This window comes from Trichosurus vulpecula, chromosome 5, assembly GCF_011100635.1.
Source record: "Trichosurus vulpecula isolate mTriVul1 chromosome 5, mTriVul1.pri, whole genome shotgun sequence".
NCBI classification, from domain to species: Eukaryota; Metazoa; Chordata; class Mammalia; order Diprotodontia; family Phalangeridae; genus Trichosurus; species Trichosurus vulpecula.
Window position 1 is genome coordinate 51804371 of NC_050577.1, and position 22848 is coordinate 51827218.

General features: G+C 38.0%; 2 protein-coding genes across 2 annotated transcripts in view; both read right to left on the reverse strand.

Moving 5' to 3' along the window:
* Positions 1-22848, reverse strand: part of ZNF804B (zinc finger protein 804B) — a 594276-nt gene that overhangs the window by 83044 nt on the left and 488384 nt on the right. The gene's annotated exons all lie outside the window — the stretch shown is intronic.
* Positions 16212-17969, reverse strand: LOC118850685 (40S ribosomal protein S15a-like). The gene is made up of 2 exons (XM_036760261.1): positions 17898-17969; positions 16212-16493 (listed from the first exon to the last, which is right to left on the reverse strand). The coding sequence occupies exons 1-2, from the start codon at positions 17967-17969 to the stop codon at positions 16212-16214; spliced, it is 354 nt and encodes a 117-aa protein (XP_036616156.1).

The following is a 22848-nucleotide window of genomic DNA, read 5'->3' on the forward strand; positions in this document are numbered from 1 at the left end:
GACTCCAGGTATGGCACTCCATGCACTATGGCACCACCTAGCTGCCAACTTTATCCTATATATATCCTCATTGTAAGAAGGTGGTCTTCCCCATTAGACTGTGACCTTCTTGAGAACAGGGGTTAGGTGTTTGCCTTTGTATTCCCAACATTACACAGTATTTGGCATGTAAGAGCACTTAATAATGCTTCTATATTTGACATGACAAATATGCTCCAATCTGTCCCTTTCCATTTCTAACCTACCACCCTCACCCCTGTATTCTCCTTCTTACATGCATTGTTAACAAAGTAATAAAATATAGAAAACTCTAAGATGAAGAACCTCCCTCTACCAATGCAGATCAGCACCTTCTCTGCAACTTATAGAAAGAGCTGCTTAGAGCAAAGAGAAGGTAATGACTCAACCATCCTCACATAGCCAGCATTTGGTAGCAGTGACATGTGAACCCAGGTCTTCACAGCTTCAAGGTCAATTCTTGACACATTATACCACATACTGCCTCTATGTTTGCCTTTTTCGGAGTACAGATGCTGATAGATCTGTTTGTCTATCTATCTATTTATCTTTCTATCTATCTTTATTAAGTACCTACTTTGTGCCAAACACTGTTCTAGGGGCTTGGGATAAAAAGAAAACAAATAAGAGGAAAACAGCCCCTGTCACCAAGAAGCCTACGTTCTACCAGGAGAGACAAATATTTTTACATATAGGAATATTAGAAATATGTATAAGATAGAAGGAATTTTGTGCTTATTCATTTTTGATGTATATGTGGTAGAGAAGATTAGGACAGACCTAACATAAAGGGTGATAAAGAAGCATCAGTGAAAGAGGAAGTGTGTTCTGGGCTTACAAGATAGCCAGGGAAAGGGAATATCCATCCATCTGCCCATGTCTATTTATCTATCTGTCTGACTTGTCCTTCCGTCCATCTGTCTGTCTGACTGCCTGCCTGTCTGTCTGTCTGTCCGTCCATCCATCTATCTATCCATCCATCCATCCATCCATCTATCCATCCATCCATCTTAGCCTGGATCTATGATTTTTATCAATGTGAAGAACTCTCAATGTCGAGACTCACTTCACCAATGAATATTGACAATTCATTTAAAACTTAGATTCTTAGAGAATGGTCTCAGCCACTGATAGTTCACTCTAAATAATCTACCCATGATCACATGACCAATATGTGTTGGACTTGAACTTAAGTCTTCCTGACTCCAAGACTATCTGTCCTATGCAAATTAAACTGTTTTTTTCTGTGGATGAAATGCCCATTCTGACATTTAATTTTGGATAGACTATCCAATGAAATAAGAGTATTCCCTATTACCAAGTAAAATGTAAGCCTCTCACCTTCTCCTCAACAGTAGAATGGAAGCTCTCTGAGGGCAAGGGTAACCACTGTTATACTGGAAATTCCTCTGGTCTATGGGTTGGACGGACATGATGTTCCTTTTAATTCTCAAATCTACAATTTTACTATTGCATTTTTGTCTCTGTCTCTTCAATACCTAGCACAGTACCTTGACTGTAGTATGGGTATAATTTTTGAATATTTCAGTTCATTTGAAAAAGAAAAAAGGAAGTGATAAAGTAATGCTTTCCAAATATCAGAGATTTTTACATATATTCTTCTGATATTGTTAATAACCCACTGGTTGTTTTCAATTGAGTCTTTTCAGATAATCCTTCTCACTAATTCCTAGAGGAGACAAGTTTTAGTAGCTCATGTTAATATAAGCAGAACATTTTTAAATTAAAAGAAAACTTCTTGTTATCCATTCTCAATGACTCATAAAATGGTTGAAAAATGAATTATTCAATTACTATGATAATTTTCTTAATGAAATTAATTTCAAATGATTTGGTAATAGTGGTTCTTTTTCATTATTGCAATTTTGTATGAATTCTTTGGCATTACATTTCACAATTAATGTTTGGGGGAATAGGGTTAGAAAAAATATATTTGTCTAAGCAGGGGATTTGGTATTTACAGAATCATCGATATGGAAACAGAAGGAATCTTAGAAGATATCTAATACAACCCCATCATTTTATAGATGAAGAAATCGAGGCTCCAAGTGACATTGTCAAAGTCATACAAGATAACACTTAGGGGAGTCAGGATTTAGTCTTCTGACTCATTCTCATACAGAAACAAAAGAATCATGCCAGAAATCCATGTTAATTATTTAGTAGACAGACATATAGGATCTTTGATTGAATTATTCACTTTTTCTTCAAAGTATCAAGGCATATGGACATAGATATAATTTCTGCCAGCCTCTGATACTGGTAGTAGAAATATCGGGTTGCAGTTTGGGGTTGTTCCATCAACTCACTGAATGACCTTGGGAAAGTCCCTTTGCAATGCTGTTTTTCAGTCTCATCATTAATGAAACAGAACCAATGCTATCCAAACCATCTCTTCACTCACAGAAAGAAGTAAGAGGAGTAATCACATTGTTTCAAACAATTATGAAACCTATAAAACTCCTGAGCCCCTTGGAGACTTCAGAGATACAAGGTAGAGGTATCATTTCCAGTGATACTGAATATGTGCTGAGTATGAAACTGAAGTAGTTGGAAATCAATTTCTGTACTTCATATCTCTTTGATGGTAATACCAGCTCAGAGCTTTGAGGATTGAATTCATATTCCTTACATGAAAGCCCAGATTTGACCTTTTACTCTTATGTTCAAGGGACTACTTCGCGGATTCCAGCATAATCTAACTTGGCCTATTATCTTCGCTTCCCAATAAAATTGCTTGATCTTACACACACACACACACACACACACACACACAGAGAGAGAGAGAGAGAGAGAGAGAGAGAGAGAGAGAGAGAGAGAGAGAGAGAGAAAGTGATTTAGAAATAGAACCAATTCTCTCTTCAACTACAGTTTACTCTGGGAAGGAACTAGCTCAGGAGGCTAAGGAAAACCAGCTATGGAGAACAGTACAGCAATGGAAAGGAGGGAAGAACCAAAGATTTTGGAGGAAACCAAGAGAAAATCAACAGAAATTAGGAGAAGGCTTTAAAGATCAAGGGAAAAAGTCCACATCAAAAGCTAGTTCACAAGAGGATTAATTGGAAAAGAAACTCATTAAGCTAGAAGGAAAAGGGGGGGGGGGGAATGAATATAAACTCAGAAGCCAGAACAGAAGGAAAATGAACCAAAATTTCCTGATCAAACAGATAGTTCCGAAGACCCTATAGGAGTTATAGAACAACAGGAGCAAGGAACTCCAGAAGAAGGAAGGAACAGATAGAGGGAGGAAGGGAGGAAGAAAGGGAGGGATAGAAGAAGGAGGGAAGAAAGGGAGAGAGGGAGAAAAGAGAAAAAGAAGAGGAAAGAAGGGAGGGAAAGAGAAAGAAAGAAGGGAGGAAGGAAGGAATCAAAAGAAAGTATAAGGAATGAAATAAATTGGAAACAAGAGTTCTCAATCAATGCAGTATTGGAAAAAAAATAAAGACCACAGAGTATAGAACTTATAATTTATGACAGACATTCTCACCAAAAATGTGGAGGCTTTTAGAGTGGAAATAACATTTGGAACACAAAAATACAGGAATTGAAGAAAATTAAGCAAAATGCAACAATGTTAGAAGAATTAAAGAAATATTTTCACAATTTTCATGTGTTTTGAAATCAAAATATTATGTTCATAGATAAGTAATAATGCATTTCCAAGGAGATATGTTTAACTTGTTGAGGAGGTATGAAAAGAACTGGGTTTAATCACCAGGGTGACCTTAGGCAGCTAGAGTTAGGTCAGAAAACCCATTGTTAAATTTTTAGTGCAAGCATTTATAACATAGAAATTGGCAGGCACTACAAATGAGGGCTTGATTAATCGCTTTGTTGATTTTGTAGACATAAGAAAATGTTAATAATGCAGATTAAATGTGTGATTTGTACTTTTTTTTTTTACCCAGAGAGCCACTTGTTAAACATTTACTAGCCCACCCTTGCCTTAGGGCATCAATTTCACTGATTGTCAGTTGAAAAGGGTGGACATGATGTTTTCCAAGGCCCTTCAACATCTGATTGTGATGTGATAGAGCTCCAAGATATCTGACATCTGACTACATCACCCAAGGTGGAACAAAAGTGAGCCTTTGTTCAGATGGAGAACCCTCCACTTGCAGCAGCAGAACCATAGAACTTTAGATCCAGAAAGGGCATTAGAAAACATCTAACCAGCTCCCTTATTTTATACATGAAGAAGATCAGAACTTGAAATATCAAGAGTCTTGCCCATTAGAGTACAGCTAGTAAGTTACAGGGTCAGGACTGGAACTCAGATCTCCTTTCTTCTAGTTTAGCACTCTTTTCCTAACTTCATATCCCCTGCTTTCCGTATGTTTTTCCTTTGAAATGGGAACACAGAAGTGGAAAACACTTGCTAATTTTCTAATTTGCTCCAGGCATGCCTTTTTCCCTAGTGACCAGACTTTTAACTTCCTGAGCTTGAAGGGAACAACTCACTCTGGTCCAGGCATTCATGATTCCCTAAACCTAAGGGAAAATCATGATACCTAAATTTAAGCCTACATACAAGCGCAGTGAATAGATGAAGATTTCTATGGACAGCAGGATTTAGGGGCAGCTCACTTTTCCTTCTGAGATGGAAAGAATGTAGTTTCTGACTTCGGGGCAAGTTTCCAGGGCTTTGTTTTTGATTTTGTGTGTGTGTGTGTGTGTGTGTGTGTGTGTGTGTGTGTTTTTTCCCTGCTCATGGATTGACAAATGCTTAGTATTTGCTTATGTAATTACATAAATCAGAGGAACTCTGTAATTGGTGGAGGTTGAACATAAGAGATTATTTTTGAGAAATACATATTGCGCTGAAACTGCTGTTCATTGGCATTCTCTCCCACCAACTTCATCTTCCTCAGCATAAATGACTACACAGCTGGTCTACCAGGAAGACACTTTAGAAAAGACACAAGGCATTTCCCAGGTGCACCCTAAGATAATCACAGAAGCAGCTACTGCCTTATTGCTTAATTATGCTTGTCTGCCATGGGAGAAAAAAAAAGATAATTTCCTGCTTGCTTATCGATCAGATACAGATGCCGCATCACACAAGTTGATAAAGGTCAAGGATTGCTTCCTAGAGTTGTTTAACAGGCAGTGTAACAATGAATTGCACATAGGCAAATGAACTCCCATGTCCATAGCACTGGGACCAGCTCCTTTGAGCTGCAGAGAATACTGAATCCTTCTGAGGAGAGCTGCTAGGCTCACTCCGTTGGAGCTGGTCTCTGAAGGGTTTGCAGGATACCTTTTGTAGTGAAAGAGAAGGGAAAGTGCTTTGAGCTGGTTTACAATTTTCCCTCCTGATCATGGTAGAGACTTCACCTATCAGAGGATAGCTTCTGTTCTCTTTCATTAGTAGCAAGGGAGTAGAGGGAAAATGTGTTCCATGATAAATAGAATACTCCTATGTTTCTTGCAGTATACAGAGCTGGAATTTAGGCAGGGTAAAGGACAGGTGTGAGCCTGTAGATGGAATGGATGGAAGACTTTCAGCAACAGACCAATAAGTAGGATGGGACAACCAGAGCTTTGACCTATAATTCCAAGTCCTTGACAGCATCCCTCTAGGAACATTTCTTGTCCTACCCACTCTACATCCAGGGCAAGAGCTTCGGCAAGGGACCCTTTTCTCTGCCCACCATGACATCACAATGGTCTCATCCCAGAAATACTTCCTACTTCTTCAGTGATACCCACCAACACCTCCTCCCTCAATCAATCAGCAAACACTTATTAACTGCTTAGAAGGGACTGTTTTAGGAACTACCTGCTACTTGCCCTAGGCAAAGAAAATAGTGGTTATGGGACTGTCCAGCATCCGGTCTTTTCCTCTCTGGCCCAAAGAAGCAAATTGCTGTCCAAAGTCGTGCACCCAAAACATCGGGCTGCTGAAGAGACCCTATCCTCCGTGCTTTGGCCTATCAGAAATCAAAGGTAAATGTCTGTGCAAGAAAGGGAGCTTATAGAATATGCTGCTGTGTGGGAGTGAGAAATGTGAAACCAAAATGGGTTTTCTTCCGGAAACCTGCAATACTGTCTCATTTATAAAGATGGCAATTACCACCTCATCAATTCAGCCTACAGATCTGTATAATGGTAATGAATATAGACATGTTACATTCATCTAAATTGAATACGTTTAAATGAATACATCCATTGTGCATTAGACAGGAAGTGCTTTCATTTAGCTGTTACTCCTGCTGTAACTGCTTATTGTGAAAATGCAATTAATAGTTCCTGACATTTCATTTTCTAATATACGGAAAATCAATGAAAAATGTCACGAAGCTAAGTTTTCAAGAAAGTTACCGATAATACCTACTCAATTAGGAGCCATTTATTATATCCAACATTTGTAAGAGATATCTAATAGAGTAGCTGGCCATTAAGCAAAGCTGACCTAGACATTGTTCAATTTTTACTTGAAAAAAGTGATTGCAAATATATTCTCCATTCACGCCCACATGGGTATTCTCATATATTTCCATAGAGCAGTGTCTCCGGTGTCAAACATGCAAAGAATGAGTCTGTAGCTTCCTGTGGTGATGAATGAGTTAAAATAGTTAAAAGCCAATGATTTTGCTTTTAGAGAATGGCAAGGCAGATAAAGGCCAAACAGGGCAGGTATTCCCTCTTTTCTCCTGAACACTGGTTATCAGACCTGAGAATAAAGACACTATATTTGGTCTACTTGTTCTATAACAAGGGATGTTTAAAAAGTTATTGTGCTCACAAAGGCACCCCATTATTTCTAATTGGCTGTTCCAGGCTTCTATCAATTGAAATTCTAATAGGTAATTTACTTTCAGACTTAGAGAAAACTAGCAATTGTAGAAGAAATGTGTTCTATGCAAGTGCTACGCTTCAGATCTTGAAATATTAACTTCATGTTGGGAAAATAGGTCCAAGTGGGGTAAGCCTATTTAAAGGAGGAGCTTTATTTGCTCAGAAAGGCATTCCTATGGGCAAAAAATGAGAACTATCAATTCCACGATCTCCATTTCAAGGTCTTGACCCCATTTTGATGTTACCTAGTGAAAACATGCATTACCTAACCTTCATCTATTAGCTATCCACATTGCTAGTAGGTTCTGAAAAAACTTGTTACTACATTATGTGGACCTCTCAGAAAGGAGAACTGTATATCAGTCTTGAGGATTTACAAGTCCTTCTTATGGGGGAAAAGGGGATGGAGACTCATATTAAACCAACTGTCTTAGTAAGGGAAAGAAAGATAAGACCAAGTTCCTACAAGACTGCTGGAAAGGTAAGTTAACTAAAGTAATCCCCATGGATGGCTGCTTCGAATCTATAAGGGAAAGAGGTTTCGATAGCTGTTTCACGAGTTTATATTAATACCCACAAAATCAATTCAATACACGCATTAAGTAGAACATGCTTTTGTTTCCTCTATCCACCCTCCACACCCAAACTATGTATATATAATATCTTGTTCAGGACCAGTAGGAGAGAATTTATTGGGACATTAGAAAATAATCCTAGGGGGAATAGTAGACTCATACGAATCTATGATGATCTAAGAGATCATATAAGCCATCCCCTGCCCCCCTTCTACAACTGAGAATTTTGGGGTCAAGAGAGAATCAGTTATATATCTAAGGTCACTCAGTAGGTCAATTGGGACTCAGGACTAGCTCCTATGTTTCCAGACCTCTGGTCTTTCTGTCTCTCTGTGGTCTTTCCATCACTATGTTATATAAAAGAAAATTTTGGCCTTATCCTTAAACTTACAAAACTCAAGTTTCACAACAACCATGTAATGTAAGTTTTACAGCTATATTATCCCCATTTTGCAAATGAGGGAACTGAGCTTGTCATGCAACTAATAAGTTTCAATGTCAAGGTCAGAATTCACATTCAATTTTTTGTTGTTGAAAAAATTACATTTTAATTTTTATTTAACTGTGTACCAGATACTGTGCTAAGTGTTGGAATAAAATATGATTTTAAGAAATGATCCCATTTGTACCCATGAGGACCTATTATTTAAAGAGCAGACAACATGCAAAATCTGGGAATACAAAGATAATTATGGCAAAAATAGATGAGATAACAGTGATATCCTTTTATGCTCTTTTGAAACAAATGCACCAAAATCAAGATACAACAAACTTGGAAAAATTTTGTACTCTTTCAATCGTGAGATGTTTAAGATGTGGTCTACTGTGAGATATGTCCAGGGAAAAGTTGATTCTTCCCTACTAAAAACCCTCATTGACGCATGTGAAGCAAATTCTCATAAATATTTTATGTAGGTAAGAAATGTATACTTAAGTTTAGGCATGATTCATACCAGCGATTGGCCTGTTCAAATTTTTAGTACTTTTCTGGCTGCTCCACCAGAAGCCTGTGTCATGGATGACAGTGGTCCATTAACCACTACTTACTCTTTTTTATGATGGCTGTTCAACCATCTATTATTTAATCTATGTTTCTGAACTTATTACATAAGGATATTATAAAAGATTTTGTCCTACACCTTGCTGAAATTCATAAAGGCATCCCCCTGTTATCAATCTAATAATCTTATCTAAATGAGAAAGTAAGGTTAGTTTAACAATTAATCGATAAACATTTATTAAGTGCCTCCTATGTGCTAAGTGCTAGAGTAAGTTTAGCCTGACCTAATTGTTGCTTAATAAATCTAGTCTGTCTGTCTGTCTCTCAGTGATTATTAATATAACTAGACTAATCCAGGTTAAATTAACTCCAGTTCTTCTAACCCATCTACATGCAACAGTCTCTTTACTCTCCTCTGGGCATGTTCTAATGTACATCCTAAAATAGCACCCACAATTGAACACAATGTCCCAAATATGGTCTGGCTAGTACAGAGTCCCATGAGACTTTCACTTTCTTTGCTCTGTATAGTATACTTCTCTTAGAGCCGTAACTAAGGAAGGAACACCGGAGCCTTGCCATTGGAAGGAAAATTCCTTGAGGACAGGAAGTTTGGGAGATATCAAGGGATATTCACAAAACAATGTTATTGCTCTAAGGTAGAATGTGACCGGTCTGGGCCTGGAATGGGAGTTGAGGTGATCCTGTGTCCCAGCCCAACCAGCAGCAAGATGTTGAGACTAGAAGAAGCAGGAGCACCTTATGACTGAAGAAGAAGCTTCATTATGTCATAGGATTTCCCTGAGAAAGGCAGAAGTTGGCTGGCAGGACTCACATGAGAAATGGGAAGGAAGAAGGCCAGCCCTGCCCACTTGCCCAACCAGCCCAATCCTGCAGTGTCAAAATGGGCAGATCAAAGCCTGCCTTACAACCTTGACTGGGGAGAGGTGACAATCCAGGGGCCAGAAGCAGTTGCTAATGCATCCCCCTTTTCCCACATATGACTGTCCTAACACAGGGGAGCATCAATAAATGTTTCTTGACTAACAGAGAGACTGTGGCTGCAGACAGGTGAGCCAGTCAGATGGGTCACAGCAATGTTGTGAAAGGGAAACACTGCCTCCACTGCTGCTGGAAAGTCATGCCCTCCTGGAGACACAGAACCCATCACTGAGCTCCTTTCCTATTCAGAGATTACGCATCTTAAAAAATATCTCTGTGTTACTGATATCTATTTTTTGCAGTCTCTGTCATACTAATGCTTCTTTACTGATATGAGCCATGCCGTGCATTTTGCCTGGGTTGTTCATTCTTCTTTTTATGTGTCTGTTTTAAATTTGAGCTCATCAAAATCCCCTGTCCAAACATGGCGCTATTTCCTTTAGATGACCTTGACTTTTTCCACTCAATGCTTAGCTCACATGCCACGTTCTACAGAGGGCCTTTTCTGGGGTCTACAATGCTAACACATCTAAGGTTATCATCCATCTGCTCTTTGTTTCTTTCATATACATATTTTTTCCATGTTGCTTCCCCCATTAAAATGTTCACTTCTTGAGGGCACAGACAGCTTATGTTTTTAATTTGTATCCCCTACTCTAGGCACACAGTGAATGCTTAATAAATGCTTGGTAACTGACGGATTGATTCTTATTCTTCTATAATCATGTCCCAGTTTGGGTTTTTTTTTTTTCATCCGTGACATCATGTCCATCACAATCTGAAAATTTTGAAGGATATTTTCTAATTCAACAATCATTTATTAAGCATTTACTATAGGCAAGGCACTGTGCTAGGTCCTGTGGGTATACAAATTAACATGAAAGAAGATGGCGGCTGGTAAGCACGGACTAGAGTGAGCTCCATACCCGAGTCCCTCCAAAAACCTATAAAAATGGCTCTGAACCAATTCTAGAACGGCAGAACCCACAGAACAGCAGAGGGAAGCAGGGCTCCAGCCCAGGACAGCCTGGATGGTCTCTGGGTGAGGTCTATTCCACACGGAGCTGGGAGCTGGGAACGGAGTGGAGCAGAGCCCAGCCTGAGCGGCGTGGACGATCCAGACCAGAAGCCGGGCGGAGGGGGCCCTAGCGCCCTGAATACGTGAGCAGTTACCAGACCCCTCGACCCACAAACACCAAAGACTGCAGAGAAGGTTAGTGGGAAAAGCTGCGGGAGTGGAAGGAGTTCGCGGTTCGGCTTCCAGCCCCGGGGGCAGCGGAGGTGGGGCAGCTACAGCTGTTGTTACTTCCTGCTCCAGGCCCACCTGGTGGGAGGAATTAAGTGGCGGATCACAGCAGGGGTGCACAGCCTGCTGAAGATCTGAGCCCAGTCTGGACTGGGGGTCCTTGGGGAAGGAGGAGTGCGGCTCTGACAGAGCTGGCACCTCCCCCCCAAACGTAGAACATAGAACTCTGTAATCTACAAGCAGTCATACCCCACTGAAAAACTCAAAGGTCAAGTTAGTTGGTTGGGAATATGGCCAGGACGCGAAAACGCGCCCAGATTCAGTCTCAGACTTTGGATTCTTTCTTTGGTGACAAAGAAGACCAAAACATACAGCCTAAAGAAGACAGCAAAGTCATAGAGCCTACAACCAAAGCCTCCAAGAAAAACATGAACTGGCCCCAGACCATAGAAGAACTCAAAAAGGATTTGGAAAAGCAAGTTAGAGAAGTAGAGGAAAAATTGGGAAGAGAAATAAGAAGGATGCGAGAAAACCATGAAAAACAAGTCAATGACTTGCTAAAGGAGACCCAAAAAAATACTGAAAAATACACTGAAGAAAACAACACCTTAAAAAACAGACTAACTCAAATGGCAAAAGAGCTCCAAAAAGCCAATGAGGAGAAGAATGCCTTGAAAGGCAGAATTAGCCAAATGGAAAAGGAGGTCCAAAAGACCACTGAAGAAAATACTACTTTAAAAATTAGATTGGAGCAAGTGGAAGCTAGTGACTTTATGAGAAATCAGGATATTATAAAACAGAACCAGAGGAATGAAAAAATGGAAGACAATGTGAAATATCTCCTTGGAAAAACCACTGACCTGGAAAATAGATCCAGGAGAGATAATTTAAAAATTATTGGACTACCTGAAAGCCATGATCAAAAAAAGAGCCTAGATACCATCTTTCAGGAAATTATCAAGGAGAACTGCCCTGATATTCTAGAGCCACAGGGCAAAATAGAAATTGAAAGAATCCATCGATCACCTCCGCAAATAGATCCCAAAAAGAAATCTCCTAGGAATATTGTTGCCAAATTCCAGAGCTCCCAAATCAAGGAGAAAATACTGCAAGCAGCCAGAAAGAAACAATTTGAATATTGTGGAAACCCAATCAGAATAACCCAAGATCTGGCAGCTTCTACATTAAGAGATCGAAGGGCTTGGAATGCGATATTCCGGAGGTCAATGGAGCTAGGATTAAAACCTAGAATCACCTACCCAGCAAAACTAAGTATCATGTTCCAAGGCAAAATATGGACTTTCAATAAAATGGAGGACTTTCAAGCCTTCTCAGTGAAAAGACCAGAACTGAATAGAAAATTTGACTTCCAAACACAAGAATCAAGAGAAGCATGAAAAGGTAATCAAGAAACGGAAATTGCAAGGGACTTACTAAAGTTGAACTGTTTTGTTTATATTCCTACATGGAAAGATGATGAGTATGATTCATGAGACCTCAGTATTAGGGTAGTTGAAGGGAATAAGCATATATATATATGCATATATATATGTTTATGTATATATATAAGTGAATGTGTATGTATGCATGTATCTATGTGTATATGTATGTATGTGTATGTATGTGTATATATATATGTAAAAGAGAGAGAGCAGACACAGGGTGAGTTGAGGATGAAGGGAAGATAGCTAAAAGAAATAAAATGAAATTAAGGGATGAGAGAGTAACTTACTGAGAGAGGGAGATAGGGAGAGATAGAATGGGGTGGATTATCTCCCATAAAGGTGGCAAGAGGAAGCAGTTCTAGGAGAGGAGGGGAGTGGGCAGGTGAGGGGGGAATGAGTGAACCTTGCTCTCAGCAGATTTGGCCTGAGGGGGAATACCATACATACTCAGTTGGGTATCTTACCCCACAGGAAAGAAGAGGGAGGAAGATAAAAAAAAAAATAAAATGCGGGGGGATGATGGAGGGGAGGGCAGATGGGGGTGGAGGTAATCAAAACAAACACTTTGGAAAGGGGACAGGGTCAAGGAAGAAAATTCAATAAAGCGGGATGGGTTGGGAAGGAGCAAAATGTAGTTAGCCTTTCACAACATGAATATTGTGGAAGGGTTATACATAATAATACATATGTGGCCTAGGTTGAATTGCTCAACTTCTTAGGGAGGGTGGGTGGGAAGGGAAGAGGGAAGGGAATTTGGAACTCAAAGTTTTAAAATCAGATGTTCAAAAACAAAAAAACTTTTTGTATGCAACTAAAAAATAAGATACACAGGCAATGGGGCATAGAAATTTATCTTGCCCTACAAGAAAGGAAGGGAAAAGGGGATGAGAGGGGAGGGGCGTGATAGAGGGGAGGGCTGACTGGGGAACAGGGCAACCAGAATATACGCCATCTTGGAGTGGGGGGGGAGGGCAGAAATGGGGAGAAAATTTGTAATCCAAACTGTTGTGAAAATCAATGCTGAAAACCAAATATGTTAAATAAATAAATTGCATTAAAAAAAAAAAAGAAAAAAAAAACAAACAAATTAACATGAAAAACAATCAAAGCCATTGGGAAGCTTATACTCTATGATACAACTGAATATACATGCCTGAATCCTTCACTCTCCTTAGAGTCATCTGTTATAATTTTCCCATGAACAAAAAGAAAAACTTTTTTTTGATCCTATCCTTGCCCTCAAGATGACTTAAAATATGTATTCAAATTATGCCATTTCTCCAGGTACAAGCCAAAGAGAGATTTTTGAGAGACTGAACCCAAGTAGGAGCTATTTAATCCCGAGCTGCGTTTCTGGGCAAGTGACTACATATGACAACTGGATATGTGGGTAGCTGCAGTAATATCATGCTCTGTGAAAATGTAAACTCCTTGAGAGCAGGGGTTCTTTGACTCTTCGTATTTGCATTTCTAGTGCCTAGCACATAAGAGGCACTGAATAAATGTTTACTGATTACATATCATATTTCTGTGCCAGGTTTAAAAATCTGTCTCCAAACTCAATCAATCAACAAGCATCTATTAATTGTTGACTGGCAGAAACTTTGCTAAGCACTGAGGATACAAACGGGTTAACCTAGCCTGACAGGACTTCTGTAAGGTTGGCAAAGTCCTTTACATATAATATGATCTCATTTGGGGCTCCCAACACCCTAGTGAAATACATGCTATTATTATCTGAACTTTACAGATGAGCAAATTGAGTTCAAGAGAGATTGTCACTTGTCCAGGGTCATACAGATAGCGTCTGAGGCTAGATTTAAATCCAGGAGTCCTAGCTCCAAGTCCTCTATCTATTATGTGCTCTCTCTATTATGCCCTCTGGCCACCTTTCCAGATTGGTAGAATATAACAGAGACTGTCATCTTTTGGGAAACCTCTGAGAACATAGGCATGCTTTGATTTTAGCAGAATTTTCGACTGCATAGCCTACAATGAATAGAGGTACTTGGCATTTATTCCTCTTAAATTCATCTTATGAGATTCAGTTCATTGTTTTGGTCTGTTGGTTTTCTAGCTTTCTAGATGTAAATTCCATCATCTACTTTATTAGGTATCCCTCCTAGCTTCTTGTCGATCCAAAATTTGCTAATAATGCCACCAATGCCTTCATCAGAAAATATCATGCAGGGCAAGGACATAAACCTCGGAGGCAGAGAGCTTCCAGTTTTTCTTTATCCTTTAATCAAAATTAGTTGGATCTAGCCAGTTGATCAATTCATAAACCCCTCATAAATGCTCTCTCATTCCCATCCACATCTCCCAATATTATCTACAGAGCTATCGAGAAAGACATCATTAAGTGAATTATTGAAAAAAGCATGGATGAATATGTTGTGTCTTGTTTTTGTTGTTGATGTTTTTGGGTTGGTTTTCTTTTGGCTTTGTATTCCAAGGACTTTGTACAGTACCTGACATACAATAAGTGCCTAATAAATGCTTGTTAACTAATGGTTTATTATGGATGTCTACTGGAACACCAAGACAACGTTCAAAATATATTTGGCAACAGGAGCAAAAAGAACAGGAGCAGAAGTATAGTAATAGTGTAAAGGAAAAGAAAAATTGACCAGGTTAAAACAGAAGGGCTGTCATGGAGAATAACTAATAGTACATTTGCATTAGAGAGGAGAGGAAGAGGAAGGGGAAGATATGGCAAATTAAGAAGCGACCTTAAGTGCCAGGCATTCTAATTTAAATTTGGTCTGATCATCACCAGAAAGCCCAAATTTTCCTCCATACATGCAAACATGCACTATAAGCAAATAAAAAAAACAGCCAGAAAAAGTCACATACTATTAGATTTCTCCCCACAGGGAAGAGATGTAGTTTTCTGCGTCCAACTGAGTGAAACACTAGGCAGCTGACAAGATTTTATTCTTGTGGGACCAGTCTTTGTATTGCAAACTGAATAAAAAAATCAGACTACATAAACAAGTGGAAGCCTCAGCCAGACACTTAATCACAATATGATGAGGGCACCAGTGCCCTTACTGCTGACTCCTTTATTTTCCAACTCTCCATGGTGCCGTACATGGTATAAGTATGCTTGTTAGAAATAATGCCCCTTATGTTACACATACATTTCCTCTTTTTATAAACAGGCTCTACTTTATAACAGAGAGTGGATGGTCTCCTGGCATGGCTTTTCAGCAGCTTAATGCCTTTAGCCACCATGCACAAGAGTTAATGCCAAAAGGACACTTTTGTTATCAGAAATAACTTTTCCTTTTCTACTTTTTTTATTAACAATTACTAGCTATTGATGAAAGCATATTCTTTTCTTACAATTTGCAATATCTAGGTGCCTGATGAAAATGTTTGCTCAACACACAACATGAATTCTATCAATAAATTAAGTTGTGCATTATAACTATTTCTTGAGCAATTGCCAAATGGATCAAAAAATCTCATTTCTTTGGAGCAACCCAGGGGAGAGTCTCATGTTCTCAAGAGTTACAAAATGAAGCAAATATTTGTATAATAGGAAAGGAAACTTTTTTAAAAAGTATTTTGTTTATACCTTTGTTCACTTCATTGTATTAGTCCTTTAACTGATGTCACCTATTCTCAAAAACATCTTACCATTTTTTAGCTGCCATGTCTTGGCTCATGTACTTAGGGTCACAGGATCCTACAAGGACAAATCCAACCCTCTTATTTTAGAGATGAGGAAACTGAGACAGAGAGAAGTTAAGTGACTTGCCAGCGCAAGAGAGCTAATAAATATATGAAGTGAGTTGTCTTGGTGTTCCAGTAGACGTCCATAATCAACAATTAGTTAACAAGCATTTATTAGGCACTTATTGTATGTCAGGTCTTCCAGACTCCAAGTCCAGTGCCATGTCTATTGGGAAACTTGGCCTCATATCTTTATGTGTAGGATGCACAAACTTCCTATGTGAAAATTTTCTTTTCTACTATGATCTTAAAAATTAACATGAACATTTCATTTCAATGTACAAAGAATAGATTTGTATATGAAATGGAACTTGCGTCCAGTTTTCTTTTTTCTTTTTTTTTTGTCCATTGGAGCATTTTATTTATATGTATGTTTTACACCCTTAGAAAAAGCATCCCAGGATTTTTCCTCCTGTGTGTTTTCATCTTGCTTCCTCATGGTCCATGATGCCAGCTGAGGTTGTAAGCACAATAAACCCAAATTGATGGGATGGTAGGAGATTATTCTGCCACTTTTCCAGATCTTTCAATTGAACATCAAATCTGGGGCTGATTACACCACACTTGTTTAATATGCCCATGAGGTTCATAACAATTTTTCCTACTCTGTGATCATCAATGATCTCAAATTCGCCAGTATAACCATGCTTCATCATCACAGTTAAGAACCAGATGATTACTTTGGAGCACGGCCTAATGAGAACCTGGGTTCATGATTTAGGAGTAAAGGCTGATACTATAAGTAATTTGGGAGAGCAAGGAATAGTTTACTTATCAGATTTATGGAAAAGAAAAGAAAAGAATTCATGACCCACCAAGAGATATAGAGCATTACAAAATGCAAAATGGATAATTTTGATTATGTTAAACTGAAATGTTTTTGGACAAAAAAAGCCAATGCAACAAAAATTAGGAGGGAAGCAGAAAATTGGGAGAAAATCTTTACAACTAGTATCTCTGATAAAGACCTCATTTCTAAAATATACAGGGAACTGAGCCAAATATATAGGAATACAAGCCATTCCCCAACTGAGAAATGGTCAAAGGATATGAACAGGCACTTTTCAGAGGAAGAAATTAAAGCTATCTATAGGCATATGAAAAAATGCTCTAAATCACTATTGATTAGAGAAATGCAAATCAAAACAACACTTAGATACCACATCTCTCCTGTCAGATTGGCTAAAATAACAAAGCAGGAAAATGATAAATGCTGGAGAGGATGTGGGAAAATTAGAACATTGTTACATTGCTGGTGGAGTTGTGAGATGATCCAGCCATTTTGGAGAGTAATTTGGAACTACACCCAAAGGGCTATAAAAATGTTCATACCCTTTGGCCCAGCAATACCACTTCTAGGGTTGTATCCCAAAGAAATCACACAAGCGGGAAAAGGACCCATATGTACAAAAATATTTATAGTGGCTCTTTTTGTGGTAGCTAAGAATTGGAAGTCAAAGGGATGCCCATCAATTGGGGAATGGTTGAAAAAGCTGTGGTATATGAAGGTAATGGAATACTATTGTGCCATAAGAAATGGGGATGATATGTACTTCATAACAACCTGGAAAAACCTACATGACATAATGCTGAGTGAGCGGAGCAGAGCCAGGAGAACATTGTACACAACCACAGATATATGGATTCTGTGAGGACCAACCCTGACAGACTTTGATCTTCTCAGCAACACAAGGTGCAAAGACAACTCCAAAGGACTCACGATGGAGAATACTGTCTATATTCAGAGAAAGAACTATGAATTATGAATGCACGTTGAGGCACACTCCACGCTCGCCTTTTTTTCCGCCTTTTTTCTTCTCTTTTGTTTTTTTGGGTTGCTGTTTTTTTTTTTTTGGTTCTGTTTCTTCTTTCTCATGATTCATTCCATTGGTCATAATTCTTCTCCACAACTTGTCTAGTGTATAAATTAATTCAATGAGAAGTTATACATAGTAGTTATATGAGATTCCATGCTGTCTTGGGGAAGGAGGGGTGAGGGAGGGGAGAAAATCTGGAACTCAAAATTATGTAGAACTGTGTGTTGTAAACTAAAAATAACAAAAAAAAGAGAACTGGGTGATTACTTTGGAGCATGGCCTAATGAGAACCTGGTGTTTTCCTCTCTTTTCTGCATTGTTGATGCTTTTGAGAGCATCTGCCAGGACATTCATGCGCACCATAGTGGCAGCGCTGCAAGATGGCAGAAAGAGGTGTAATGTATATTACAATTAAAACAATTAGTAACAAAACTATCTGGCTTGTTTGTGTCCCCTTATGGACTTCTACTCTCTTCTGTGTATTTTTAACATTTCATTGATACTCTTTTCTTTATTTGTGTATCACCATCATTATCCATTTCTTCCCAAATTTTCTGCTAATACCCTCAATAGAAGCCCTGCTCTGGAGTAACTAGTGTAGTCAATCCTAGAATCACACATTGGCCATGTCTAAGAATGTTTATCTCATTCTATAACTCTATCCAATCCTTCTCTGTTAAGAAGTAGGAGACATGATTTACTACTAATCATCTTAAGTCTTTACTAGTCATTGCATTAATCAGTTTTTAAATTTTTCATGGTTGTTTTCCTGTAGTTACATTTTTCTGGTTCTTTTTTTCCCTTTCTTCAGGGATTTTTAAAAAAATATTCTCTCTTTTCATTTTAAGTTCCATATTATTTTTTTTCCTTCTTTCCTATCTCCCTACTTGAGAAGGCAAGCAATTTGATATATTTGATGCCATCATGTAAAACATTTCTATATTAGCCACATTGCAAGAGAAAATTCAGGATCCTTCCCCCCTCTCCCCCCAAAACACAATCCAATAATAAAGTTTAAAAGTATGCTTCTGCATTCAGATTCCATCAGTTCTTTCTCTGGAGGTAGATAGTGTTTTTCATCATAAGTCCTTCAGAATTGCCTCAGATCATTGTATTGCTGAAAAGAGCTAAGTCAGTCATAGTTGATCATCACACAATGTTACTGTTACTGTGTACAGTGTTCTCTTGGTTCGACTCACTTTGCTTTGCATCAGTTAATATAGGACTTCCCAAGTTTTTTCTGGAACTATCTCCCTCATCATTTCTTAGAGTAATAGCATTCTACCACAATCTGTTCTGGTTATCCTTAATACACTCTTCATACAAATCTTCACAGATTTCACTAAATCCATCTGTTTGATCATTTTGTACAGTGTAATAATATTATATTACATTAATAGGCCTTAACGTGTTCAATTATTCATGCAGAATAATTCGTTCAACAATTACATGCCTGATGGGTACCCACTTTATTTCCAGTTTTTCACTAAAAACAACCAAAGAAAAGACTGCTCTAAATGTTTGTACGTATGGGTCTTTTCCTCTCTTTATCCCTTTTGGCAGTATCACTGGCTCATAGGGTATACACAGTTTAGTGACTTCTGGTATATTTTTCCAAATTACTTTCCAAAAATTTTGGACAAATTCATAGTTCCACCAACAATGCATCAGAGTGTCTGACCTCCATCAGTTCTCCAACAATTACTTATATCCTTTTTGGTTGCCCATCTGATAAGTGTGCAGTACAATATCATAGTCATATCAAGTGGTACTTTTCTTATTGTTATGATATGAAACAGACAGGCTAAACCTGGTTGAAGGCAACCAACAAGCCTCAAACCTATGAGTGAATTAGGAAGACGTCTACCCCAAGTACGTGAAGACTTCCCTCAGCAGAATGAGTGAATGAGCTCAATTTGTTCCAATGGCCATGATGGTGGCTGAAACAGGTGCTGTGAATCACTGAGAGAATCATCATTAGATATCATTAGATATCTAAAGGTCATCTACTGCACCCCAAGCCATTGCCAGTCATCTTGATTTTTGTCATGACACTGGATTTGGATGACTCTGGAAGAGAGACTGAGACTGACAACTTTGCACCACTTTGCCTCACTTTAATCCAATTCATATGCAAGTCAAGATATCACCTCATGTCGTCATTGGTCCTCTTTAAAAATGAAGGATGAACAATAACAATGACATGAAGCATTTTTTTTGAAAACTTCCTATGCACATCCTTTAGCTATTTATATTAATACACCCCCACCTTAATTGCTTATGTATCTTGGGTATTATCAGATGATTATCAGAGAAATTTGCTGCCAAGATTTTTTCTCCAGTTAACTGTTTCTTTTCTAATTCTAACCACACTGATTTTTTTTTGTACTCAAGATTTTCAATTTTATGTAATCAAAATTGTCCAATTGTCTTTTACAATTTTCAAATTTTACTTTTTTTGGGCCAAGAACTCTCTGCCTATCCAAATTGTGAAGCATATCTCTTTCCCTTCTTTAACTCAAAGGACCTTTTATCTTTAACTCATGTGGGGAGTAGAAGATTATAAACATTTAAATGCCTACTATGAGCTATGCACTGTGCTTACCACTTTATAAATATTTACTTTGATCTTCACAACAACCACAGGAGTAGGTACTATTATTATCTTCATTTTACAAAAGAGGAAACTGAGGCACACAGAGATTAAATGACTTCCCATGGGTCACATAGCTAGTAAGTGTGTAAGGGCATCTTGAGCTCAGGTTTTTCTGACTCCAGGCCCAAAACTCTATCCACGATAGCATCTGGCCATAATACTGTATTAGGTGTCTTAGGTGTGAGTTGTTGGTCTAATTTTAAACCTAATTTCTGCCAAACTGATTTTCAGCTTTCCCTGCAGTTTTTGTTGAATAGTATTTTTACTAAGTCTTATGCTACTATGTTTATTTGCTTCTGGGGCTTATTTACTTAATCTATTCATTCCATTAAGCAAATTTTCTATTTAACCATTACTCAATGCTTTTGTTGATTATAATTTTACAGTATAATCTGATATGCCACATTGCCTGGAGGAGAACTTACATCTTTTGATGATGGCAATGATGATGTCCCTTGATGTCTTGATCCTCCAGTTGAATATTGTCTTCCTGGAAATGATGTCCCTTCCTTTAAACTCCTATAAAACTTATGCCCTTATATTCTTATTTACTTCAAGGTTTTAAGAATCTGATTTTAGTGTAAATTTTCCTTTATTGGAGCAAAATATAATCCCTCTGTGTTAGGGCCTTCTAACCTAGAACCTGAGAACTTTTTAAATATATATGTATATATATAAAAAAACCGTATTTTAACCTAATTTATTTCTTTGAAATTCTATGTATTTTTTGCATTTAAAAGCATTATTTGAGATTCAGTCCACAGGCTTCACCAGACTGCCAAGGGTCCACAGCAAAAAAAGAAAAAAAAAGCTAAAAAAAACAAATAAATCATTAAGAACCGCTGATCTACACCCTCTATGGGCACAGACCTATAGTCTTTGAAAGTTTCTGTGGATAAAACCTTGTAGTCAACCGGCTATTAAGCCTTCCCTACCTTATACAAGCTGGACCTTAAATAAGAGGCATAAAGTTCATCACTAGGGCTATCCTTAAAAACATTTTTTATTTGGTAGGGTATTTATGACTAAGCTCCACTAACATATTCTTCATTCCATGAGGAATCAAATTTTTATTTGGATTCTGATTTGCCTTCTGTTTTCTCTACATATTGTACATAATCTCATAAATAGGACAGGCTCATGCATTATCTATCTTTATACCTCCCTCAGTGCGTAGTCTAGAATACAGAAAAGGCACTCAATAACTCTTTCCTGAGTTGTTGAAGTGAATCAGATATGTTTATTTTCCCATTCGAGACTGTCAAATAGCAAAAGATGGTAGAATTAGCAAGGCCATTGACTGCTTCCAATTATCACCTACAACAAACATATTTACCATCCTATGCAAGAAAATTTGCTGGGCTCTATCACTAGAGCCATTTCTAAGTAAACAAAATGGCACTGAGATAAATTAAGAGACTTAGCTAGTGTCACAGAACTAGTAATTATCAGAGGTGGGACAGGAAACCACACTTCCTTGACTCCAAGATAGTACTATGCTGGGAACAGTACTGTTCTTCATTAACTAGTTAATACTACTGAATGGTCCTTAGTATAGGTGTGATAATTAGTTTATATACTTTCATGCAACTCAAGCATCACCTTAGGCACCTGTAAGGCTAATCCCTCCAATTATTAATGCTCTTTCTGCAAACTAGCTTGAAATGAAATACTTGATATTTATTACCTTTATATTTATTCTGTATGTATTTTCATATGTATTTGTTGTATCTCTGTTGGAATGTAAGGTCCTTGTAAGTAGGAATCATTTCATTCATTGCAGTTGCACTCCTAATGCTCTGAATACTGATTGAGTGAACCCCCCCCAAAGAGGCTCTTTCCCCAATATTTAGCACTATTATTAAAAACAATTCTAATTCTCTATGCTTTCATTTAGCTAAATCAAATCCAGTTTCAGCAATCTATTCAGAAACAGGTCTATTGAACCAAAAACCAAGGTTCTAAGCTAATGCCTCTTTGAATGCCTTTATGAATACAAATGAATTTGCAAGTGGTCAAATACACTGGACCGAAGAAGATGACTTCAGATTTCCATTTCTTTGCAATAAGAACTCTAAAAGCTTCTGGAGTATTCTTTTATTCTATGTGAGAGTTGTATAAAATGGAGAACCATGGAAAATGTGGCTATTAACAGAGAGTAAACAGGAGGTAATAGAAAAAAGGAAAAGAAAAGAATATTATTCAGATTTTTGTTCATGATGTAAGTAGACAATAGGGAGGGACCACTAGCCAGTAACTAATTCCCTCAAATGTAAATGTTCTCGGATTTTCATCTAACAGACAACTATACCAGGCAGCTCAAAGACATGGAATAAACTCTTAAAATGTTCTCTTATGGCAGCAAACCAGATGCAGAGCCAGTGTAGCCTGTCCTTTTTCTGTCGATAGCCTGAATTTATTTTCATGACTTCAGCAAGAGAAAGTGATACCATGGACACACTAAAAAATAGCCACCTGTGTCCAGAACCATTTACAAAATTGACAACAAATGCCATATTGTGCATGCCTTTGGAAATTTTCTCTTTTTAAAACCTAGTCATTTTTAGCTACCATTAACTATTCATA

Excerpts from the sequence above, each read along its gene's own strand:
- LOC118850685 (XM_036760261.1), bottom strand. The coding sequence starts at position 17,969 with ATGGTGCGCATGAATGTCCTGGCAGATGCTCTCAAAAGCATCAACAAT. Across the intron at positions 16,494-17,897 it reads AAAAGAGAGGAAAACACCAG|GTTCTCATTAGGCCGTGCTC; the intron begins GTTCTCATTAGG and ends TCATGAACCCAG.